Genomic DNA, 26,993 nt, shown 5'->3' on the forward strand with positions numbered 1-26,993 from the left:
CTGCATGTTCCCTGCAAACCGCTCACTTTGCTGACCTGGAAATAGATCGCCATTCTTCAGTGCTACTGGGTCAAAATCCTGGAGCTCCCTTCCTGACAAAAGGGTGGGTGTCACTCCATCTTGTGTACTGCAGTGGTTCAATGAGGCCACGTTCTCAAGGCTCCCTTCCTTCGAGATGGGCATAGAATGTTTGCCTAGTCGGCCTAATTGCCTAGAAAGAAAAAAAACTTCAAATCCGGATTAGCCTGCCCTTTTAGGGTATTAAAATCCCTGGAGTACTCTCAGAAATGTAGGAACAGGAGGAGGCAATGCAGTATCTTAGGCCTGTTCTGTCATTCAACTAACTTTACTTTGGCGTCAGTAGCGAGAGTAAGGTGAGGTGAATCCTATTTGGGACATAAACAGACCTGTTGAGCTGCATAGCTTGGTTCTATGCTGGATTGTTTTTAGCATACGATTTTGGAGTGTGTTCAGGATCTGTCGTCTTGAAGGTTTCTTTCAAAGGAAGATGAAAATTCTTACCCCAACTTGAGGCTAATTTTCAATGGCCGACAGCTGTGGTCCCTCTTTAACTCTCTTTATTTTTGTAATAATTCCATCACATCCTTTATAATGGAGAAGCAAAATTCTCATCAACTGTAATTTTCAAAAGCCCCACATGATCATGCTGGCCAGCCCTTGAATATGGCGTGGAAATTGCTAAGGTTTTCAATAAAAAAAAATACACACCACATCCTTGGCTTCATTAAATCTTTAGGAATTGCAATTGCATCTCAGCTAAAGTATTAGGTGCAGTTTTGAGCACCATACCTTAGGGAGGATGTTAAGGTGTTAGGAAGAGATTTGTGAGTGGCAATGCGAGTACGTGTGAGTATTGGATGTGAGACTTCAGTGATATGGTGATGGTGGGATTGTTCACCATAGAGTTGAGATGGTATGATTAAGGTGTTTGAAAAAAATGAGGAGTTCTGATGGACAAAATAAGGACAGTTCATTTCCACTGGCAGGCAAGTAGGTGAGGGGATAGATTCAAAATCAAAGAGCTGACTGCAGAAATGGGGAGAATTTATTTACGCCTTGAGCTGTCATGATTTGGAATGTGCTGCCTGAAAAGGCCGTAGATTCAATAACTTCTAAAAGGGAATTGATTAAATCCTCAAAGGACAAATTTGCAGTGCTGTGGGGGAAGAACAAGGGAGTGTGGAACAAATTCTTTCAAAGAACTAGCACAAAAATGATGGGCTGAAAGGTTTATTGCGATGCTGTTAGATTTCATTATGTCTAGATGTCATTACTTCAACTTTGATTTCAGCTGAAACAGTTATAACCAAAGCATGGGAGAGTGGTACAAATCATTTCTTTATTATAAAATGAGGGTCAAGATTGGATATGAATGAGTTCAGTTGAAAGGCTGCTGAATAACAGACTTGGAATGATAGCATCTTGAATTTTTGCCTTGAAATTTCAGCCTGTTTCTCCAAATTATCCAATAAAGTAAGATTTACATCTCAACCCTGGTCCTTGAGTTTTCTAAATATAGTTTATTGAATTGAACAGCTGGGGGGATAGGCTGATTGGATGACGGCTTTGCTTCTGTTACTTCTCTATGAACTAAATTGTGTAATGACTGATGTCAGCTCTAACCAGGTTATAAATGATGAAATGAAGGGATTTAGATCGCTCCCCATTTTGAGCCAAAGCAATATATTTCTACTGCTATTTTCGTGACCATATCAACGTTACCTGTTGTTCCCTAACATTGATTTTCTGTACACCTGCTCTTGGCAAACGTGTGGTACCCGACTCCAGCTGTGAAGCCCCTCTTCCCAATCTGTTACCCCGCTGTGAGTGTGTGAGGGAGAGATAACAAGCACCCAGCTCTCCATTTCTAACTCTTTGCTTTCAGGGAAAGCATGATTCAGAGACCAGCACTCTTCACTCAGTCAAGAGATTGGGAGCTCAAGGCCCAATCAGATTTGATTAAACAACATACGCTAATATTCCCTGTGGCACTACAGAAGGGCACTTGCGGCGTTAGTGAAACAGTACCAAGGGAGCACCGGGTTGGGGGGTGGGTCAGTAGCGAGGGAGCGCCGGGGGGGTGGTCAGTACCGAGGGAGCGCCGTCAGGGGGTTTTAGTACCGAGGGAGCGCCGCAATGTTATAGATGTTGTTTTTCAGATGCGGTGTTAGATGAATTCTGCTCAAATGGATGTAAAAGGTTTCTCTGTTATTATTTTCATGAACTGAAGTGGAGTTTTAGCCCATGTCTGGGTAACACCATTAAAAGAGACTGATAACAGATCAGTATTACATTGCTGTCGTTGGGGAGCTTGCTCCCATAACTGTAAGGTTCTTTGCGAAATTCGGAGCCCGTGGAGGTACTTTAAAAACGCATGTTTTCTTTTGGTTGCCAGTCTATGTGTCAGAGGGCGCGTGCTGAGGGAGCGCCGTGCTGTCGGAGGGCACGCGCCGAGGGAGCGCCGCACTGTCGGAGGTCGTGCCCCGCGCTGTTGGAGGGCGCGCGCCGAGGGAGCGCCGTGCTGTCGGAGGGCGCGCCCTCGGCCCACGCCGTCTGGCAGCATTGTGCTCCTTCGGCAGTGGCGTGGGGAATAGCAGTGTACATTGTTTAATCTAAGCTGGTGCTGCCAGGCTGGAGGGTCAGAACTCAGTTGCTGATCAGCACGAGTCCAAAGTAGTGAGGTTGAATGCTATTCCAGTGGCAGTGGTGATCTTGCGTGAGTCTTGGAAGAGACCACAAATGATTTTGTGTGGGGAGCACGTGGAATATTCCTGCTTCCTCTAGGCTTGCAGCACTGAAGACATAACCATTCCTGGGCTTTTGCCTGAATGAATTGTATCAAACTCTTTCAGGCTGACTGGATGGTTCTGCTCTCTGGGCCCCAAGTTATAGAACTCCCTCCTGCTTCACTCTCTCATTTTCAGATGCTCTGTAAAACTCATCTCTTTGGTGAAACTTTTGGTCTCCTGCCCTAATATCTCTGGTGTGACTTGCTTACACATTTTGTTTCGTACTGTATATACTTGAGTAATAATCAATGTCTTGTAAAACTCACCCCCTGACTTTAGGCAAAACCATCCAAATTCTTTCCATTTACTGCCTCCTTAAACTGAAGTCAAACTCTTCCTAACACAAACACACACAGAATCACAGAAGAGCACACCATTGAAAGAGGCGTTTTGGCTCTCCCTGTCTATGCAATTCAACAGGTGGGTGCATTCCTCCTAATCCCATCCTCTGATGTGGCAACATAGTATGAAGATGAAATGATAAATACAGTTTAATTCAAACTCAGAGAGCTTCTGCAGGACTGTTCTGAAGAAGGGTCATCGAACTTGAAATGTTAACTCTGCCTTCTGTCCACAGATGCTGCCAGACCTCCTGAGTTTCTTCAGCAAGCAGTTGTTTTGTTTTATGCTCGGACATTTTTCAGATATTGTCTGCATTGTTTTTCATAGACCATCTTTACTGGCATTCTGATTTATTTGATCTTTTGCCATAATTGCCTAGTTCAACCACTTGCTGAACAGATGATCTTCCCAGAGACCAGTTGCTTGGTATTGATGTTACATTTGAGGAGAATAGCATGTTGAGGCATTGTCTTACTGTCCCAGCTAGTCTGGGCTGAACCATAGAGACTGAGCAGATGTCTGGATCATATCCAGTTCTAGTGTTAGTGTTATGCCGTCCCCAGGATTTGGTGACAGGTCATGTCAGGGGTGTTGGAGATATGACAGTTAGCTTCACTGATTCCAGGAAGGTAAATGGGTGGGAATACTGGCTCGAGATTCCACTTCACATTCTGTCCTATTGGAGCACTGATTCATGAGCTATGTGTAATAGTGGCTTTCCAAAGGCACGCTGTCCTGTAGAGCTTAATGTCTCTCACTGTGCAAATCCAAGACACATTATTTCTTTGACTCTTTCCTGTCATTCCCATTCATGTAAGGCTGGAGAGAAGAGGGCTGGAAATTGCCAGAATGAGGAAGGAGAATATTTTGTATTGCAACTGACGAAGTGCTTTGAATATGGGAAAAGTGCTTTATAAAATCCTGAGTGAAGACTTCACCAAGCATTATCTCCCATGCCACTTTGCTCCTTGCCTTATGGGCATTAATAGGTCAAGTGTAACAATACTCTTTCTTGTTACAATGTGGGAGTGGTAGGAGAGGGCAGAGTTCAAGTCCCCTCATGCTGGACGAGTAGAGATTGGCCTCGAGAACTGTCCTAGAGGGCCCTGGCAATCTCTAAATCTCAGAGAGGAAATGGACCATTATTTAGAGATTCAATTCCCTCCATTGAAACAAGTGACCACCTGGAGATCTGTAATATCACCTTGCTGGAAATGTCTCTCCAAAACTTGAGTGAGTGCAACTTTCAAATGCTTTTAGCCTAAATGCAGTTTCGACTCTGCCCTTGGTTCTAATGTAACAGTGCTGAATGTTATTTAGCATTTTTAGTCTGTCTTTGGGAACTGCCTGACACTAAGATGGCTGCAATCACTAACTATCTCTAGTTGCCATTCAGAGTGGTATTCAAGTCATACACCAAAAAGGAGGAGATTTACTAGAATGGCAGCAAGGCTAGGGGACCTTTGGCTTTCCAAGAAGTTCAGCAAAGTTAGGATTATACTCCTTGGAGAAGAGATGGGTAAAGGGAGATTTAAAAGATCTGCTCAAAGTTATGGGGGGTTTTGATGGATTAGAAACTATTTCCAGTGGCAGGAGAGTCAGTAACCAGAGGGGACAGATTCAGATAATTGACAAAGGACCCAAAGACAATCGCTTGTTTTAAGTGCATCAAGTTGCTGTGATCTGGAAAGCCCATGTAAGCAAGATCCATTTGTGATTGTCAAATGGGAATTATGTAAGTACTTTTAAAGAAAAACTCTCCGAGATTCCTGTACGCAGAGAGAGGAAGATTAATTGGGTAGTTCGTTCAGAGTGCATTCGTGGTCTTAATGGATTGAATGACAACCTTGCTGAATGTTTTTAAATTTTCAAAGATGATTTACTAAGCAAAAGTAAGTACTTCAAAGCATTTGTCCAACTGTCCAAGACTCAAACATCGATGGGCATCTTGTGTAATGTTACCGTTGAGCAAGAGTGTTGTATTTTCAGAAGTGCACATTTCAGGTTGACTTTAACTGAGGCCTTGTCTGCCCCCTTGGGATTTTTCGTGGGAACCCAAAGCCATTCGTCAGGGATGTTCTTTTGTGGTTTGACCAAATTATCACTCCTGCACAAATCATCATTTTGCTGTTTGTATGACCTTTGTATTGTGCAGATTGCCTGCTGTGTTTCCTACATTTAGAGTATTGGCTACATTTCATCGGTTGTAAAGTGTTTCAGTAAGCCCTGAGTTTGTGCAAGTTGGTATGTAAATGCAAATTCTTGAGAAGCTATTGTGCTTGTTTGCAAATTTCTGCCTCCAAGTCAGAAGAATGTAGCATGAAATGACTGTTCTTTTCTTAAAAATGTTTTGTTGTAACTGTAGTATTCAAAGAATGTCTGGAATGCAGCCGCTCTGCTCTAGTTGCAAGATCTATCTGCCAACCATCTTGGCGGTTAGAGTCCTGATCAAACCTAGGCTATTAGGGCTGGAGGATGGCTTTGGGATCTGTGTAAGAAGTGGATCAGGGCATGGAAATGGGCTTCAGTTCCCATTTCAAACTTAAACATTCTTGCTGTTGTTTTGACATATCATTTATGAATTTGACAATGATTATAATGGGCACTGACTGTAAACTTGCCATGCTGTCATTGCATAGTCCCATTTGTGATGATGCAACGGCATTTTACAGCTGATGGTGTCCAAAATAGTAAAGGAGATTTATACAAGTACAAGTAGTTGTGTTCCTGTAACAACACCCAGCACTTACACAACACATTTTAAGTTTGCACGTCTTTCTAAGGTACTTAATAGCAATATAAATTAGACAAAATTTGCCACTAAGCTATGTAAGATTTTAATAAGACAGGTGACCTGGTCCAAGACTCCAGTTTTAAGGAACATTTTGAAGGAGGGGAGAGACACATTGGATTGGAGAGGGAATTCCAGAGCTTCTGACCCAGGATGCCATGCATCAGAGAGCATTGCAGCAACATCTTGAAAAAGAACCTTTTTTAAAAATATTTCATCCTATTGGAATTGGTTCACGCTCTGAACATCAAGTATCCAATTTATTGACATTGGGGAATGAGTTGATTATTGAGTAATTCTAATTTCTGCTCTCTAATCTCCAGTTCATAGTAACTAGTCCTGAGTAAGGTATGACAGAGCAGCACAGCCACATGGTAAGCCCAATTTGGGACTGTGCTGTTTTCTGGTTACTTCACCACCTGACTTAAATGAACATGAGTGCAGGAAGTGTCACCAGCTACAGATACTTAAGTTCAGGTGGCAACCGGAGTCACTGTGGCGCATCTGCGAGAGAGAAGGCCATGCAGGTAGAACAATTTCAGAGGTCTTCTGACAACAAGATTGGGGCATGCAAGCAGAAAGGTGTTGGTAAAGTTGGTGAATTGTTCGAGCTCCTTGTGGGAGCACGAGGCAGAGCCAATTCAGTCATCAATGTAGCTGAGGAAGAGGTGGAGGATCGTGCCAGTGTAGCTGCGGAAGAGGGACTGTTCCACGTATCCTACAAAGAGGCAGGCATAGCTCCGACCCATATGGGTGCACCAGTCAGTAAAAAGTGGGAGGAGTTAAAGGGGAAGTTGTTTAGGGTAAGGACAAGTTCGGTTAGGTGGATAAGGGTGTTGGTGGAGGGGGACTGTTTGGGCCTGCGGTAGAGGAAGAAGCGGAGAGCTTTTAGGCTATCTGCATGGGGAATGCAAATGTACGGGGATTGGATGTCCATAGTGAAGATGAGGTGTTGGGGGCCAGGGAATCGGAAGTCTTGGAGGAGGTGGAGGGCGTGGGTGGTGTCCCGGACATAGGTGGGGAGTTCCTGGACCGGGGGGAAAAGACAGTCAAGATAAGACCCGAAACGTCAACTTTCCCGCTCCTCTGATGCTGCTGGCCTGCTGTGTTTCTCCAGCTCCACACTCTTGACACTGCCAGATTTGGTTTCTTGAGACAAAGTGGACCAAGTAACTTAACAAGTAGATCAAGTCTCAATGGGGTGGGACATTTAGGGGTCAGTGATCATTGTATCTCAAAAAGAATGCACAATCCACAGTAAGAACAATTAATTAGGGGTAAGCTAACTACAATCCAGCAAGAAGAGAGCTGGACTGGGTAGACTCGAGCCAGAGGTTGGTAGGAAAGCGTGTCACTGAATAATGGGCTACCTTCCAAGAAGAGATGTTTAGGGCACAGTCAAGATACATTCTGCCAAAAAGGAACGGAAGGGCAAAGAAATCCAAAGCTTCCAAGGTGAAAGAAATTGGCATTAGTGCCTAAGTAGAAATGGAAGAATTAATGGAACTGAACATTGGCAGATACCCAAGACCCAATGACCCTCACCCTAGAGCGTTCAAAGAGATGCCTACAGAGATAATGCATGATCTGGTGATCATTTTACAAAGTTCTGTTAATTCAGCAATAGTGCCCTGTAGATTGGGAGACTGCAAATGTAACCTCACTGTTTAAGAAAGGAGGGAGCAAGAATACCAGGAACTACAGACTGTTAGTATGAAGTCAAAAGCAGGGAAAATAATAGGATCTATTATAAAGGTTGTGATTTATGGATATTTTTAGAAAATAATTGTCCAATTGAACAATTAACATGGATTAATGAAGGAGAAATCCTGTTTGAAAAATTTGTTGGGATGCTTCAAGGCTGTTACTAGCATGGTCAATAAGTTGGAGTGTATTTGGATTTCCAGAGGCTATTGCAAAAATTCCACAAAGAAAATTAGTAAAAAAAACTAAAGCATGCAGAATTGAGGGATAATAACTTGCCCACTGAATGTGGAAGCTAGCTGTGTGTGATTCATGAACTTCCAAATCCCTCTGTCTGCAGCTTCCTGCAATCTTTCTCCATGAAAATAATATTCAGTTCCTCCATTCTTCCTACCAAAGTGCATAACCTTTCAATTATCCCACTTTATGCTCTATCTGTTCTATCTTTGCCCACTTGCTTAACCTGTTTATGTTTTTCTGCAGACTCTATCATCCTCACCACTTGCCTGATCACCTATTTTTGAGTCATTGACAAACCTTTGTATAGTACATTCCCTTTCCTCATCTAAGTTATTCATATATGTTGTAAATAATTGTGGCCCTGGCACAGATTTCTCCATTAGTTACATGTTGCCATTCTGAAAATGCCTCCTTTTTTCTATTAGTTAGTCAATCCTCTGTTCATGCAAGTATTCTACCTCCAACACAATGAGATGTTATCTTAATAATGTGTGAAATCTTATCAGTTTTTCTGCTGTAAGACTCTTACGACCGTCTACGAATCCAAATATATTACATGTACTTCTCCTTTTATCTATCCTACTTGTTATCTCAAAGAGTTCTAGTAAATTGGTCAGGATTGATGTCCCCTTCATGAAGCCATGCTGACTCTGCTTGTTCATATTATGTATTTCTAAATGCTCTACTATAAACTCTAAAATAATAGACTTTAGCATTTTGCCAATAACAGCCATTAAGCAAATTGGCCTCTAGATTTTGTCTCCTTCCCTTTTCAAACAAAGGTGTTACATTGGCAGCTTTCCAATCCTCTGGAATTTTTCCAGATCTAAGGATTCTTCAATTATTACCAGTGCATCCACTATCTCTGTAGTTGCTTCCGTTAATATCCCGGGTTGAATTCAGGTGTAGCAAGCAATTCAGAAGTCAAATGGGACGTTCATTTTTGTTGCAAGAGAATTTGAGGTCATGAGCAAAAACGTCTTGATTTAATTGTATAAGAACAGGAGCAGGACCACACTTGGAGTTTTTCAGGGCAGTTCTGGTCCCCTTGCCTAAGGAAGGATAGCCTGTTCTGAGAGGGAGTGGAGCAAAGATTCAACAACTGATTCCTAGGATGATGGGACTGTCCTATGAGGAGAGTTTGAGGAGACTGAGCCTGAATTCTCTGGAGTTTAAAGAAAATGAGAAGCGACTTCATAGAAACTTAGAAAATTCTTAAATTGATAGACAAATTAGCTGCACAAAAGATGTTTCCTCTGGTTTGTGGGTCTTAGAACCAGAGAACACAGATTCAAAATGAAAGGCAAACCATATAAGAACCGAGATGGGAGGAACTTCTTCCCTATGGGTGGTATATCTTTAGAACCCTCTATCTCAGAGGGTGATGGATGTTCAGTAATTAAATAAGTTCAAGATGGAGCTTGATAGATTTCTAGTTACCACTGACATCAAGGGATGGAGGAAATAGTGTTGGAATATGGCATTGAAATAGATGATCAACCATGATTTAAAATGGCAGAGTTGACTCGAGGGGCAGAATGGCTTATTCCTGCTTCTGTGCCCTGTGTTTCTTAGACTAAGAGGAGATTTGACAGATGTTTTCAAAATTAGGAGAGTCTGAACAGAGTGGATCAGTAGAAACTGTTCCTACTCATAAAAGGATTGAGAGTGAACACCTTTAAAGTAATTTGCAAAAGAAGCTAACTCCATTAGTTTGGGTCTGCCATGTATTTCCTGGGAGTGTGGTGGAGGCAGGTTCAATCTAGACATTCAAGAAGACATGAGATAATCATTTTAGAAACAATATTCCAGGATACAGGGCGAAGGCAAGAGAATGGCACTGAATCGGAATGCTTGTTTGGACATCTGATATGGACAAGATGGGCTGAATGGTCCCTTCCTGCATTGTAACAATTCTGTCAACCAAATGCTTCAGAATGCTTTCAATGAATCTTGCATGAGCTTCCGGAACAACTTGAAGTTCTAGAAAATCTGAATTTCCCAGGGCTGATGTAATTGTGTAACGCAGGGATTTCAACAACGGAACTTGCATTGCGTTTTAAATTAAAAATCACAGATTATGAAAATGCGGCATATCAGTCGGAAATCAATTTGGTCTTAGTCAGCCCCCGTTCCTCGGGTGCAAGTCACCCCCCCCCCAGCCAACTTTGAGACAGCACCTCCCAAACCCACAGGCTGCATCACCTTAAAGGACAAGACCAATAGAAACGTAGATCACCACCATCTGCCACTTTCGCTCCAAGTTGCACACTATCATGACTTGGAACAATCTCACTGCTGGGTCAAAATCCTGGAACTTCTTTCACAGCGATTTATGATGGCTCCGGAAGTAAGCAGATATCTAGCTCAGACTGTTGTCTTCACCCTAGTCTCTGATCTATTCCTAAGAGTTAAAATTTTGTAATTTGGATTTTTTTTTGTGAGAGGTAGGCTTAAAGATTTGAAGGCACTGGTTGAATTGATTTTGACAGGCAGCTGGAGAAATGGCTGTTTATCTGTTAGGAGGTACGAAGTAATCTAGGGGATGAAACAGCTAACTCACTGGGATTTGCAATCACCGAATTTGATTTGCAATAGTTAGAGTAGAATCCCTGGTAGCATCTGGTCTCATTAAACGTGCAGCAAGTCTGCTTTAGCAGCAAAAGAGAATGTAAGGGAGCAGGATTTCTAGCATTAACACTCTTCCGATTACAAGTATTAAAAAGTAATTTAAAGGACTGCATTTAATAGTGAGCTTGCAGGCAAAGCTCCTGGAGACAGATTGAGGCAAAGACAGTGACTCATCGTGAAGGTTATTAATATTTCAGACTATTCCCAATTTGCAGAGAGAATGAAGGTGAATTGGCTTGAGGGCAATGGGCTGTGGAGCACTTTGTTGTAAAGGTAAGATGTTATTTGCCCTCGATTATTTTAAGCGTTGAATAGTTCATTTAATCATAATTCTCATTTACTGCAGCACTTTTTGTTTGCATGCATCTACGCTGTTGGCCATAAACTCATAATAGAAGTGACAGCTCTTTGCAATCCTTGGGAAAATATGAGCATTTCTCTTTTAAAGAAACAAAATAAAATTGAAAGCTTTGGCCTAATAAATGCAACCTTGTTATACTCTGATATTCTCAATCCCTTTTGTAATCTTGACAATTCATCAAGGTAGTCCATGGTAACACCACTAAATATAATTGAATTTTCTGTATGAAGTTGTAACAAAAAGTTTTATTTGTCTGCTGTGGAAAAACAAGAAGCGGAAAAGAAACAAAACCCAGTTCTCTTATAAATGGTTAATTTGTCTTTGTAAATTGCATTGTACAGTGTAGCTGTTAAAACTACATCTCGTACTGTGTTAAATAAGAAGGGGACAAAGCCATTGTGCAATTCGGCATTGAACAGGCTTTGACGCTATTAAGGTTACTGGCAAAAAACCAGGGTGAATGAGAATGAAAGGGTCACAAGAAATGTGCACTCCAGATTTGTGCATTCATGTCATGCCAACATTAGCAGCACATAATTGTAGCTTTGTGATTAGATTCTATTTACCGGAGTTTCCATTTTTTTGTGTCTTGCAGTATGAGTAAGAAAATCTTTTAACTTCACCTTCAATCCCAGTACTGTAACATTTCTGGGATGAATGAGAGACAGAGGAAAGAGGAGTAGGGACATGGGGTGTGGATTTCCTGTGATGTCCATCACTGCTCATTTAGTTCAGCATGGTACTGAACCCAATGGGTGGCTGATCTCAGATCCGGCAATATGGCTGTTGTCGGGTGGCGAGCAGATCCTGTAGGTGACAGGGACTGAGCCTTGGCGACAACTGGGGCTTCAAACTTTAATCACAATTCACGGCACTCTGAGATTATTGAGGGAACAACATACCAATGCTGCCAGACACATTAACTGGCCACCACTCCGTGGTCGCTATCTGACATGTAACATTAGTTGAATCAGGTACTCGAGAATGTTTGACATTTGTGAATCGGTAAACCAGTGCCTCTGAGGGGTGGAAGGGTGGATGTAATGAGGAGGGGAATAGATAAGAAATCACATTAGCTTTTGTAACTTATGAAATAATTTGTTTGACTGAGAAGAGATTGAATTTCCAGGAATGTTTGAATTCAGTGATTGTAATAATGGTACGGGAAGCTTTTAATGACCTCAAGTTCATTTGGAGAAGATAGCACTGTAGTGTTTTTGCTCAAGTTGTAACCCAGAGACCTGGACTGATGATCTGGATACAAGGGCTTATATCCTACCATGACAACTGGGGAATTTAAATTTTATTGAGTTAAAATGTGGGCTAAAGTGCTTGTAATTATAAGCACAAAGTTACTGAATTGGTGTGAAAAACCTGCCCGGGTCTTTGATATCCTGTCAGGAAGGAAACCTGCCTACCCTTACCTAGCCTGGTCTGCATGTGATTTCAGATCCAAAGCAACTGCTCTCTGAAATGGCCCAGAAAGTTACTCGGTGATGGAAATATGGGACATTATAATAAATATTGACCTTGCCAGAAATGCTCTCATCCTGGGAACCATTAAGAAAATTAAATGTAAGGTTTTGAAATGTAGCTAATTTGAATTAAGAGGAGCAGAATATTACTGGACTGGAATTTAAGCTCCTGTTCTTGATTGCGAACTTTACATGGTCGCCAGGAGGAGTCCTGCGCGCATTGTGGCTGTGAAGTGCGACAGGAAACCAGACTATATTCATCACTTCAAATATCCTTTGCAGAAACAGGCCATTCAGTTCCACCTTCCTTCCTTTCTCATCTATATTGTAACCCTTCATTCCAGTGATTCTCAAACATTTCCCCCTTTTTAATGTCCCAGACTTTGAGAGTAATTGGGTGGGTGGGGACTGGCTGTTATCTGCTAGGCGAGAGATGAAGTCGATTTGGAGGTGTTAGTTGACTGTAAGAAGTGTTCTGTCTGTAGGGTTTACCTTTTCACAGGCATTTTTTTGTAGCATGAAGCAGACCTCCAAGATCTATCCACTAAGCCATGTCCACTGCAAGAAAACATGAGGGTTTAAAGGAGTCTCGCAGTTATTAACAATGAGTTCAAGCGCATGTCAGAATTTGCAGCTCCAAAATCTCATCTGCTGACCTCACTGGGAGAACTCATACATTCTTTTCTCTCACATTCTTGTCTAACTTTCCCTTAAATGCACCTATGCTATTTATCTCAACCACTTCTTATGATAGCAAGTTCAACATTGTTACCACTCTTTGGATAAAGAACTTTCTTCCAATTTCTCTTCTGGATTTCTTGGTAACTATCTTATAATGATGACCTCATTATGCTCCTCTCCACAATAGCAGACCTCTCTGTATCCACTCTGTGTACTGTATGGGCTTGACTTCTAAGGCTTGAGCCAATGTATAGAAATATAAATGGTTATGCTACTGAATTAGTAATGCAGAGAACAAGATTTTACCCAAGCCATTTGAAAATTTGAATTAGTCTGAAAATGGAAAGTAACCCTCAGAACAAGGTAGAAAAATCTAACCAGTTCACAGATGTTCCTAAAGAGAAGGGATCACGCCATCCTTATTGAGACTAGGCCTAGGTGTGACTCCAGTGCTATACCTTAAAGTGAGTGACACTTACTGTCTTCTGAAATGGTCTAGCAAGGCCTTACCCAGCCAAAAAGTTACCTTCTTAGAAAAAAACCAGTCGGGCAGTCAATTCCTGCCTTCTCTAGCAATGTCGACTCCACAAAAATGAGCTTTTAAGAAAGGTCATAGCAACATTTTTTTAGGTTTATATAGGATAGACCAGCTGAGTGAATGGTAGTGAGAACATTGAGAAAAATCAATGAAGAGAAAGATAACTTTTTCTTAGCCCCAACTCTGCCTTCTAGCTTTCAACCACCTTTGTAAATCTGTTTACCACACACCAGTGCATGGACTGAATGACCATCTTCTTTCCTGTAGGAAACTGTTTCACCTTCAAATCTGTTTTTCCTTTCTGTCGTAAACCAACCTACTTAAGTGATGTGAGAGATAGTAGGAACTGCAGATGCTGGAGAATCTGAGAGAACAAGGTGTAGAGCTGGATGAACACAGCAGGCCAAGCAGCATCATAGGAGCAGGAAGGCTGACGTTTCGGGCCTAGACCCTTCATCAGAAATGGGGGAGGGGAAGGAGTTTCTGAAATAAATAGGGAGAGAGGGGGAGGCGGATAGAGGATGGATAGAGGAGAAGATAGGTGGAGAGGAGACAGACAGGTCAAAGAGGCGGGGATGGAGCCAGTAAAGGTGAGTGTAGGTGGGGAGTTAGGGAGGAGATAGGTCAGTCCAGGGAGGACGGACAGGTCAAGGGGGTGGGATGAGGTTAGTAGGTAGGAGATGGGGGGTGCGGCTTGAGGTGGGAGGAGGGGATAGGTGGGAGGAATAACAGGTTAGGGAGGCGGGGACGAGCTGGGCTGGTTTTGGGATGCGGTAGGGGGAGGGGAGATTTTGAAGCTTGTGAAATCCACATTGATACCATTGGGCTGCAGGGTTCCCAAGCGGAATATGAGTTGCTGTTCCTGCAACCTTCGGGTGGCATCGTTGTGGCACTGCAGGAGGCCCAGGATGGACATGTTGTCTGAGGAACGGGAGGGAGAGTTGAAATGGTTCGCGACTGGGAGGTGCAGTTGTTTATTGCGAACCGAGCGTAGGTGTTCTGCAAAGCGGTCCCCGAGCCTCTGCTTGGTTTCCCCGATGTAGAGGAGGCCACAACGGGTACAGCGGATGCAGTATACCACATTGGCAGATGTGCAGGTGAATATCTGCTTGATGTGGAAAGTCTTCTTGGGGCCTGGGATGGGGGTGAGGGGGGAGGTGTAGGGACAGGTGTAGCACTTCCTGCGGTTGCAGGGAAAAGTGCCGGGTGTGGTGAAGCTGGAGGGGAGTGTGGAGCGGACAAGGGAGTCACGGAGGGAGTGGTCCCTCCGGAAAGCAGATATGGGTGGGGAGGGAAAAATGTCTTTGGTGGTGGGGTCGGATTGCAGATGGCCGAAGTGTCGGAGGATGATGCGTTGGATCCGGAGGTTGGTGGGGTGGTGAGGACGAGGCGGATTCTTTTTTGGTTGTTATTGCGGGGACGGGATGTGAGGGATGAGTTGCAGGAAATGCGGGAGACACGGTCGAGGGCGTTTCGACCACTGAGGGGGGGAAGTTGCGGACCTTGAAAAGCGAGGACATATGAGATGTACGGGAGTGGAATGCCTCATCCTGGGAGCAGATGCGGCGGAGGCGAAGGAATTGGGGATAGGGGATGGTATTTTTGCAGGAAGGTGGGTGGGAGGAGGCGTCTTCTAGGTAGCTGTGGGAGTCGGTGGGCTTGAAATGGATATCGGTTTCTAGGTGGTTGCCCGAGATGGAGACAGAGAGGTCCAGGAAGGAGAGAGAGGTATTAGAGATGGTCCAGGTGAACTTAAGGTTGGGGGTGGAAGGTGTTGAAGTGGATGAACTGTTCGAGCTCTTTGTGGGAGCATGAGGCGGCGCCGATACAGTCATCAATGTAACGGAGGAAGAGGTGTGGTTTAGGGCCAGTGTAGGTACGGAAGAGGGATTGTTCCACGTAACCTACAAAGAGGCAGGCATAGCTTGGGCCCATGCGGGTACCCATGGCCACCCCCTTTGTCTGTAGGAAGTGGGAGGAATTGAAAGAGAAGTTGTTGAGGGTGAGGACGAGTTCGGCTAAGCGGATGAGGGTGTCAGTGGAGGGGGACTGGTCGGGCCTGCTGGACAGGAAGAAACGGAGGGCCTTTAGGCCATCTGTATGGAGAACGCAGGTGTATAGGGACTGGACGTCCATGGTAAAGATGAGGTGTTGGGGACCAGGGAATTGGAAGTTCTGGAGGAGGTGGAGGGCATGGGTGGTGTCACGGACATAGGTAGGGAGTTCCTGGACCAAGGGGGAGAAAATGGAGTCCAGATAGTTGGAGATAAGTTCAGTGGGGATGTATCTGTACTTGAACTAGATTCTCATTAAGGAGCAACTGACAGTCATGTTGACCATAATAGGGAAACAGTTTGAAAATGCTATTGTTTGGTGAATTTGTGTTAATGGAGTGATTTCAGCATTGAAAAGTGCATGCAGCTCAGTGTTAGTTGATTTACGAATGTTTGGCTTGGAGTCAGCAGCGAATGGAATGATTATAATGTTCCTTTTAGTAAAGAGCTTCCTGTACAGTCTAATAGAATATTTGACCAGTGATGGTAAGCAGCCCTTGTCCAATGTTTGTGTTTTCAAGTAACAGTGCAGTGCAGGTGACGAAATAGTTCATGTCGAGTTTGGAAAGGGTTACCACCTGATCAAAGTTCCCTGCTGACGATGCTCATATAAAAAGGGCAAAGTAACTACAGGATTACTGACTGCCACGGCAAACCTTTGACTTTATCATTTGCATCCTCATGTTCAAATCTCTCCACAGTCGAAGCCTGTAACCAACATCTCTATAAGCTTCCTTCAACTCCACAACCCATTAAGATCTTCACGCACCTCCACCTTGTTCAACAATAAAGTGCTCATTGACGTTCAATTTGGGATCTGCTGGACCCCCCACCCCGCAAACCCCTCATCTTCTTATAGCTGTGATCTAAGCATGGACAGAAGAGCAGAATAAATAGGGAAAATGAGGGTGACATCAAGGCTATATTTGCCCAAAGCGTGGCATTAAGGAGTCTGAAGAAAAATTAAGAATGGTCATGAAGTGCTGGCCTATTCTGTGATCAAATAACATAAATTTGTGGGGAGGTGATGGGCTATTATCGCTAGTGGTATTATCGCTAGTCTATTAATCCAGAGATCTAGGTAATGTTTTGGGGACCTCTGTTCGAATACCACCATGCCAGATGGTAGAATTTGAATTCAATAATAATCTGGAATTAAGAGTTTAATGATAACCATGAAACCATTTTTGATTGTCAGAAAAAAATCCATCTGCTTCACTAATGTCCTGTAGGGAAGGAAATCTGCCATCCCTACGTGGTCTGGCCTACATGTGATGCAAGACCCACATTAATGTAGTTGACTCTTAACTGCCCTCTGGGCGGAAGTATGGGTGATAAATGCTGGCCTAGCCAGCAACAGCCACATTCCATGAAGGAATTGTTTCATTAAAAAAAAATCACAGTCCCAACTTGTGCCTTCTGTTTGGTGGGCAGGCCTTGAAAAGTCAGATGATAAGTTACTTGCCACAAAACTCCTGGTGTCTGATCCACACCTGTAGCTGTGGTATTTTTACGGCTGGTTTAGTTACGTTTTTCGTCAACACAGGATGTTGATTGTCAGGGCTTCAGAAACGGTAGGAAAAATTTGTATTTGGCACTTTTAACAAAATCAAACATATTAAAGCCCTGCAAACTGCTTCATATACACTTTATCAAAACAAAACTTGACACTGAGCCACATGAACTGTTCAGGCAAATGACCCAAAATGTGATCATAAATGTAGTTTTGATGATGCGCAAGTATTTTAACCTCTCTCCCCTCCTCTCCATCCTTTTGTGGGCAGAATTCTAGGGCTTCGGGCCTAGGGAACTGAATATATGATCAATCAGTGTTGAGGTGGTATAATCAGGTATACCCAAGAGAATAGAATTGAAGGAGGGCAGATATCTTGGAGGTAAGTAGAGCTGGAGAAGATTAGAGATAGGGAGTGGTGAGGCTATAATGGAATTTGAAAATAAATGAGATTTTGAAATTCAGGCATCATCATGCCCTATAATTGAGGGAAGATGATTGGTACAGCAGATGAAGATAACTAGAATTTATTCTGAACTGAGAGATCTGACACCTCCTACTGCCCCCTAGATTATGACCCCACCCCTGGCCACCAGACTATCGTCTCTCACCATTCCTAACCTCAACAGCTCAGGTGACCTCCCTCCCACAGCCTCCAACCTCTTCGTTCCCCAACCCCGCACCGCCTGTTTCTATTTCCTTCACAAAATCCACAAACCTGACTGCCCCGGCCGACCCATTGTCTCTGCCTGCTCCTGCCCCACCGAACTCATCTCCACTTACTTTGACTCTGTTTTCTCCCTCTAGATCCAGGAACTCCCCACCTACATCCGGGACACCACCCATGCCCTCCACCTTCTCCAAGACTTCCAATTCCCTGGCCTCCAAAACCTCATCTTCACTGTGGACATCCAATCCCTGTACACTTGTATTCCCCACACAGATGGCCTAAAAGCCCTCCGCTTCTTCCTCTCCCACATGCCCAACCAGTCCCTTCCACCAACACCCTCATCCGCTTAACCGAACTCATCCTTACTCTTAACAACTTCTCCTTCAACTCCTCCGACTTCCTACATACTAAGGGGGTGGCCATGGGCACCCGCATGGGTCAGAGCTATGCCTCTATCTTCGTAGGATACGTGGAACAGTCCCTCTTCTGCAGCTACACTGTCATTATCCCCCACCTCTTCCTCCACTACATCGATGACTGTATTGGCGCCGCCTCATGCTCCCACAAAGAGCTTGAACAGTTCATCAACTTTACTAACATCTTTCACACCAACCTCAAATTCACCTGGACATCTCTGATACCTCCCTCCCCTTCCTGGACCAATCTGTCTCCATCTCTGGTAACCGCCTCAACACCGACATCTATTTCAAGCCCATCAACTCTCATCGCTACCTGGACTACACCACCTCTCACCCACCTTCCTGTAAGAATGTGATCCCCTACTCCCAATTCCTCCACCTCCGCTGCATCTGCTCCCAAGATGGAGCATTCCACTCCCAGACATCCCAGATGTCGTCTTATTTCAAGGATCACAATTTCAATCAGTGATCAAAAGTGCCTTCAAACGCATCTCTTGCACTTCCCGCACTTCTGCCCTCAAAACCCCTCCCCTCAACAAAAATAAAAACAGAATCCCCCGGCTACTGTCATATCAAATCAACAACCTCCATACCTAACGTATCATTCTCCACCACTTCCGCCACCTACAATCCAACCCCACGAACAAAGATATATTTCCCTTGCCTCCTTTCTCTGCCTTTCATAGGGACCACTCTCTCCACGACTCCCTTGTCTGCTCCACACTCCCCACTAGCCCCACCACACCCGGCACCGTGCTATACCTGCCCCTATATCTCCCCCTTCACCTTCATTCAAGGTCCAAAATAAATCTTTCATATCAGACAGGGGTTCACCAGTACATCCTCCAACTTGGTCTACTGCATCCGCTGCTCTCGATATGAACTCCTCCATATTGGTGAGACCAAGCATATACTCGGAGACTGTTTTGTCGAGCATCTGCTCTCTGTATATGACAAACAAAAACACCTGCCAGTTGCGAACCATTTTAACTCTCCCCTCCCACTCTCTGGCTGCCTCAGTGTCACAATGACGCCATCCACAAACTGGAGGAGCAACACTTCATATTCTGCCTTGGGAGACAACAGCCCAATGGCCTAAACTTGGAATTCCCCAGTTTTAAAATCTTCCCACCCCTGGTCTCATCCCATGTCCAACCATCCCTCTCATCCCTGCCTCCTTGACCTGACACAACCTGTCCATCTTCTCTCCCACCTATCAGCCCCACCCTTCCTGCTGACCAATTCCCACCACTCCCTACCTGAATTCCCCTATAACCATCCCACCTACCTTCCCTAGCCCCAACCCCTCCCCATTTATTTCCCAGCTCCCTTCCCCCTCCCCATTTCTGAAGAAGGGTCCCGACCCGAAACATCAACTTTCCTGCTCCTCTGCTGCCTGACCTGCTGTGTTCCTCCAGCTCCACACTGTGTTGTCCTGCAATGATGTCCTTGAGCTGAGATCCTGGGCGTCGCACAGTCACGACCATCTACCTTTGTGCTTGATTTAATTCTAAGCAGTTTTCCCGCTGATTCCCATTGATATTAGGTTTGCTAGGGCTTCTTGATACCATGCACAATCAAATGTTGCCTTGATATCAAAGGAAGTAACTTGCTTCTTGCTTTGAGTTCACCTCTCTTGGCCATGTTTAGACAAGGCCATGATAAAATCTGGAGCTGTGTGCTCTTGTTGGAACTTAAACTGAGCATCAATGTGCAGGTTACCTCTGAGTACGGGCTGCCTGGTCGCTTTGTTGACAACATCTTCCACCATGTTGCTGCTGGTTGAGTGTAAACAGGCGCAGAGCTAATTGGCTGGAATTGATTTATCCTGCTTTTTGTGAGGGTATGTCTGGGAGTAGGTGCAACCCTATGGAAGAAGTATGCGGAGATTGCTAATTGTGTGATCGCAGCTGCTTAAAACCAGGCAAAATTTATGTTCTCACTAATGTACCATCACAAGGATTACAGTCAGTCACTCGGTGATTGAGGAGTTTCCCAGACTTTTCTTTTCCTCAATTAATTGGTTGCTAGTTCTGTTTAGATGAATTCCTGGACGTTTTGTCAGGTGACCAACCTGAAGATTAATCCTTAATTAAGGAAGGCTGCAGGATAATCCTGGAATGTTGGCAATCTCCTAATTTAGTCTGGGTTTTTAACCTTTTTTAAGCCGCTCCGGGGAGATCATGTTGCTTCTGGAGAGAAGCATCAGGACCATGTCGGACAGGTTCAGTTGATCAGCCTGTCTCTTCCTGCCACTTGTTTTCAATGTCACCAAAAGATGCAGACAAATTTGGCTGTTTAATCTAATGCTTCTCTCTCTCTCTCTCAGTATCAGAACTGCAGGAAGAAGGGAAAAATGCCATCAACTTGCCACTCAGTCCCATTCCCATTGAGTTGGATCGTGAGGACACAATGCTGGGTAAGAGGCTCCTTTTTAAATCGGCTTTACGTGCTAAAGTAAATGAATTGGTGGTGATTGAGTACTGCTGCCGTATTTACAGAATAATTATTTACTTCCCAGAGGAAAATGAGGTTCGAACGATGCTTGACCCAAACTCAAGACATGACCCTAAACTACTCGAACTGATGAGGGTAAGAAGAGAATATTAAAAACTTGCCTTTCTTTATTGACTTTGGAAACTTTAAGACATTCCAAACACAATACATCTTAATCATGTCCCTTACGTAGTTGCGGGAAGGGGAAAGGCAGTGGCTGCTGTGTGCACATCAAGTTCCCACAAATCACAGTGAGATAATCATCAATAACTGATACTCACTTTGTGTTTCATCAGAGCTACATGACCTGTTAACCTCATTAAAGCCTTGATCTAAACATGAATACAAGTGCTGAATCCGAGAGAAGAGGTGAGACTGTCTGCCCTTGATATCAACACAGCAGTTGGCTAAAGTATTGCATCAAGGAGTCAGTGGGAATTGGGGGAAATCTCTACATTAGCTTAAGTCATACCTGGCACAACAGAAGATGGCTGAGATTGTTGGGGCAAATCATCTCAGCCCCAGGAGTTCCACAGGTGGTGTCCTAGGTCCAACCATCTTCAGTTGCTCCGTCAATGACCTTCCATCCATCATAAAGTCAGAAGTGGGTAGGTTTGTTGACTATTGCATAATAGTCAGCAGCATTTTCAACTCCTCAGATAATGAAGCAGTCTGTATGCAAAAACAGCAGCTGATGGAATCAGAGACAACACAGCGTGGAGCTGGAGGAACACAGCAGGCCAGGCAGCATCAGAGGAGGAGGAAAGTTGACATTTCAGGTCTTCTGAAGAAGGGTCCTGACCCGAAACGTCAACTTTCCTGCTACTTTGCTGCCTGGCCTGCTGTGTTTCTCCAGCTCCACACTGTGTTGTCTCTGTATCCAAGTTCAGCCAGGTCTAGATAATGTCTGGGTGTGGGCTGACAATTGGCAAGTAACATTTGTGTCACTGAAGTGTCAGGAAATGACCATCTTCAACAAGAGAGGAGCTATGTCCCCTTGACATTCAACTGCATTACCGTTGCTAAATCCCCCACTATTAGTTTACCATTGATCAGAAACTAAACTGGGCTAGCCATACAAATATTGTGGTTACAAGAGCAGGTCAGATGCTGAGAATTCTGCAACAAGAAACCGCTTCCCTGTTTCCCCAACATCAGTCCACCATCTTCAAGTCAGCTGTCTATTCCTCACTCATCTGGATGAATGCAGCTCCAACAACACTTGAGAAGCTCAACATCATCCAGGTCAAGGTAGTCTGCTTGATTGACACCCCAACTAAAAAGTAAACGTAAAGTCACCACAATCCTACTGGACCAAGGACTACTCTCTCCCATTCGAGAGAGATGACTGGTGGTGGTTTAACCTGAGGGTCATCACATCTCGGTTGAGGGGAGAGGTTGAGAAAGAGAATCCTTCATGGTAACCTCAACCAGTGCAGGAAATGAACCTACTCTGTTGGTGTCACTCTGCATCATAAACCAGCCATCCAGCCAACTGAACTAACTGACTAACACCTTCAACATTCACTCTGCCTCTCAGTGCCTTCAGTGTGTACCATACGCAAGAGTACAGCAACTCACTGAGACTTGTTCAACAGTACATTTCAAACCCATAACATCTTTACACTGAGGGACGAAGGCAGCAGATGCATGGGAACACCACTACCTACTATTTATCCTTCAATCCACACACCAGCCTGACTTGGAGCTGTGTTGTTTCTCCGTCACTACCACTAGGTTAAAATCCTAGAAGTCACATTTTAACAGCACTATGGGCATGTCTCAATCAGATGAACTGCAGGGGTTCAAGAACATGGCTTACCAGCACTTCCTCAAGGGTAGTTAGAGATGGGTAACAAATGCTGTCTTTGCCAACAATGCCCACATCTTGTGAAAGAAAACAAAACCCTCAATTTCATTTCCTTGGAGCTTACAATGATACATCACAGGTGGCCAATTGGGCATTGATGCCTGTGCCAGCTATTCCAATCATTATTCGATTAACTCCATTCTCTTCATTTCCTTTTTCTTCGTGTATTTATTAAATTTCATTTCAAAAGCTACTATTGAATCAACTTCTTCCGCCCTTTCTGTTTGAAGGTGCATTCCAGATCACAACAGCTCTCTGTTTAAAAAAGGTTTCCTGAAATTGCCTCTGCTTCTTTTGCTAATCATTTTAACAGTCTGTGTTGCCTGGTTACTGTCCCTCCTGCCACTTGTAGCAGCTTCTCATTATTTACTGTAGCAAGATCCTCCATGATTTTGAACATCTTTAAAGCAATGGAATGTTGTGTGTGCCCAGGTTTTAATTGACTGGATCAATGATGAGCTGGTAGAAGAGAGGATTATCGTGAAGGATTTGGCTGAAGATCTCTATGATGGGCAAGTGCTACAGAAGCTGTTTGGTAAGACTTTAAGAATGGAAATCTTACGTTGATGGCAGATTGGGCTGCAAATAAAGGATATCGAGTTAAGGGTTGCTGTATTTAGTGGTTTGTGACAAAGATCTGATCCAGTTAAAGACTATACACAAAGGGACTGCACCCCATTGTACAACAGATGCAACCATCTGCATTGCACTTTGTTACCCAGTTTCTTTGTTCTTGCTCCCATTGTTTGCTGCATCGTGTATAGGAATCTCACCGAGAGTGGGTGCTCCAAATTCTCATCCTCTGCTACTGCCAAACCTTGGTTGAGCAACAGCAACCTGTGATGGCATTCTGCATAGAGTGCAACAGAATTGAGCAAAATGGTGCTCTCTATCTTTAAGAAGCAGCACCCTCCCATGTATTCTGCTAATGCACTAAACCCTCCTGTTTTTTATTTATAAAATCTGTTTGCGAGTCTTTGTTGTTTCTGGGCAGAGTGTCCTTTACTGCCTTGATTAGTGACGTTGACAGGCCACTATTCTAAACTGGAAGCAGTAGGCTATGTCACTTCAGCAGAGAGAGAATCACAGAATCCCTACCGTGTGAAAGCAGGCATTCAGCCATCAAATCCATGCTGACCCTCCGAAGAGCATCTCTCCCAGACCCACACCCCTATCCAATCCCTGTAACCCCGCATTCCCCATGGCTAACCCACCTAAACTGCACAACCCTGGATATTACGGGCAATTTAGCGTGGCCAGTCCACCCAACCTGCACATTTTTGGATTGAGTTGACTGTCTTGCTACAGCAGTTTGGAGACAGATGGGGTAAGAACAACAGGTAGAAAAAACAAAGTTGCTGGAAAAGCTCAGCAGGTCTAGCAGCATCTGTGAAGGAAAAAACAGAGTTAACGTTTTGGGTCCGGTGACCCTTCCTCAAACCACCCCCCGGACCTGAAACGTTAACTCTGTTTTTTCTTTCACAGATGCTGCCAGACCCGCTGAGCTTTTCCAGCAACTTTGTTTTTGTTCCTGACTTACAGCATCTGCAGTTCTTTCGGTTTTTATTTAAGAACAACAGGTCTTGCTTCTCCAAAAGACATTAGTGAATCAGTTGCGTTTTTCGACATTCCAATGGGTTAATAGTCAACTTTTCCACTTTTATTTTTGGAAATTCTTTCAAAACTTTTCCAAAAGAAATTTTGTCAAAAACGACCATGGTGGGAATTTGAGCTCATGTTTCCTGCATTATACATCCAGTTCTCCAGATTAATGGTTGAACAATAAGGCAATTACACTACAGTACCATTTGTGTTTAACCAAAGATGTCTTATTGTATATTTGCCAACCAGACAAGTCCAGCCAGTCATTTACTTGGTGACTCCTTGAAATCCACATGAAATGAATCTGTGGTAAAAGGGTGCCAACAGTATGCATTATTAGAACTAGCCTTAAATGTACAACTGTACTAAAAACAATTTGCTTAGGTTTTGGGCTATATGCAGAGAAGGTTAAAGGGAAGTTTAGCAGAGATACACAAAATTATGAGGTGTTTAGATCAGAATAAATAAGGAATAATTGTTTCTAGCATCAAGAAGATTGCTAGCCAGAACACACAGATTTAAGTTAATTAGCAAAAGAACCAGAGGGGAAATGGGAACTATTTTTTATGCAGCATATTATTGTGATCTGCAATGCACAGTATGAAAGGACAGCAGTAGCAGATTCAACAATAACTTTGAAGAGAGGAATTGGATAAATACTTGAAAACAAAATATTAACATGATTGTACGGAAATTGCAAGAGTGTGGAGAAATAATTGGATAGCTTTTTCAAAGAGCCAGTGCTGACACAAATGCTGATAAATTCTTACCGCACCAACAGTGACCTACATTCTATTTGCAAAGAACCCAGTTTAATGCTCCTCTGTATTTATCGACATAGCTAGCAGCAAAATTGAACGTACTTTCTCAACCCCACTCCATCCCTTCTCACCTAATTTAGTGAGCACTTTAAAAATATTCTCAGTAGTTATTTTGCCCCTCCTGCCAGCGTACTTTAATGTGTGTGTGTGTGTGTGTGTGTGTGCGCGCGTGCGTGTGTGATTAAACTATTGTCAATGACGTAGTTTGGCCTCATCATGAGTAATTTGTGACAAATATGCAACTTGTTTCTGAAGACTTCTTTTTTCCCCCACAGTCCCTGCTTCTTCAAATGTAACTGATATTTTCCAGAAGTATTTTTTTAGACATTTACTACAGGATCACCTTAATACGTAATTTTTCTTTAGATTTGTTGCAGCTCAAAGTGCCAGAACTGTGTAGCATAGTTGCATATTCAATCCATTGTGCCTGTGCCATTCTCTAAGCGAGCTATTTGAGCCATTCCCCTGCTCTCTTCTCAGAGCCCTACAGACCTTTCCCTTTCAATTATCTACCCAGTTTTAAAAGTTATTATTGAATCTGCTTCTCCACTTTGAGAAAGCGGCAACCTACTTTGGGGATGTGGAAAAAATTGTCATTTTCCCCTTTTGGTTTATTTTGCTAATAACCTTAAAAGTATGGAGAAAAAAATACACAAAATTTGACAATTCTTGATCACTTGCGGCTGGAGATTTACAAGCATCTTCCAATTTGCAAACTTTATTTGCTGAATAATGATTAAACTCCCAGGAGTTTAACTCTCTGGAGTACAGGCGTTACATTGCGAGGCACAGGTGTACTTTTTTTTTAATCTTTAGATCTTAATGCAGCCAACCCTTATCCCATGAGCAAGTAAACTTGGCACTTGACTGAATGGAAAATCAATTAAAAATGGTTTTGAATATCACTACGTCCTGTCCATTTTATATAGAGGAAGTCATAGTTCATTCTTCTGAGCCAAGTCTTTTTTAGTTGAGTAAGCGCATGTACCTAGAGGGGAAAGTATGAGCTGTTTTTTTTGTTTGGTTCCATGTTTGAGAATCCAGCTAGTGTAGTTGAGCTTAGTGTTCATTTGAGATTGATATCATTTGCATCTACCAGCGGTAATAATGGGTTCATTAACACGAGGTTTCATCAGCTCGAGATTCTGAGCATTATGTTATCAATTGCGTGCTGCTGTGATGAATTTTTATTATGATCTGGTTTGGTCGAGCATAATCTTTTAAATAGACTGTGCTGAAGAACGAAGGTAAGAAAATTAGCTGCCTGATTCCAGGTTTGAATGGAAATGTTAGAAAATTCAACGACCTTAAACACAGCAGATCTAAGCGATAAACATAGAAACACCATCACTTGCAAATTCTCCTCCAAGCCACGCACCATCTTGACTTGGAACTGTGCTATTATTTCTTCACTGTCACTGGGTCACACTCCCTTCTGACAACACTGTAGGTGGACCTAACCCTGTAGACTGCAGTGGCTTGGGAAGGTAGCTCACCTCCATCTTCTCAAGGGCAATAAGGGATGGACAGTAAATGCTGCTTAGCCAGCAATGCCCACATCCGACGAAGGAATTTGTTTTTAAAAAATTATTGAGTGTACTGAGGTAAGACCATGTTTTTAAGCCACATACACTATCTACAATCTAAAATTCATGATTAACATGAGATAAATGTGATTTAACAGAAACTGTGGTTGAACATCCTGTAGACTGTGCTTTAAATGTTTGATGTGGTGCATACATTAATGACACTGTATGTCATCAAACACCATTAACTGTGTCTCCTTCACAAGCGACTCCAATTCTTCACTTTCGAAGATCTAGTCTTGGAATGTCTTCAAAGTCTCTCCAAATCAGATTGCCTGAGTGACTGACTGCTTGTGTTGGTAGTTTAATCTGTTCTCCTCAGAATGAGCTCCGAGAATGCCTAAGAATGCTTCCAACCATTGGAAGTTTTTATTTTACAGTTTTTATTT

General features: G+C 43.4%; 1 protein-coding gene across 2 annotated transcripts in view; it reads left to right on the forward strand.

The window, feature by feature from the left end:
- The window catches only part of LOC109910881 (alpha-parvin), a 97,555-nt gene that overhangs the window by 36,792 nt on the left and 33,770 nt on the right, over window positions 1-26,993 (forward strand). For both annotated transcript variants that reach the window (XM_048606809.1, XM_020510130.2), the window contains 3 exons: window positions 20,559-20,648; window positions 20,751-20,821; window positions 23,028-23,130. In XM_048606809.1, coding sequence (XP_048462766.1) covers window positions 20,559-20,648; window positions 20,751-20,821; window positions 23,028-23,130 — 264 coding nt within the window. The remainder of the gene's footprint in view (window positions 1-20,558; window positions 20,649-20,750; window positions 20,822-23,027; window positions 23,131-26,993) is intronic.

The sequence above is a fragment of the Rhincodon typus genome, chromosome 17 (genome assembly GCF_021869965.1).
Source record: "Rhincodon typus isolate 14 chromosome 17, sRhiTyp1.1, whole genome shotgun sequence".
NCBI classification, from domain to species: domain Eukaryota; kingdom Metazoa; phylum Chordata; class Chondrichthyes; order Orectolobiformes; family Rhincodontidae; genus Rhincodon; species Rhincodon typus.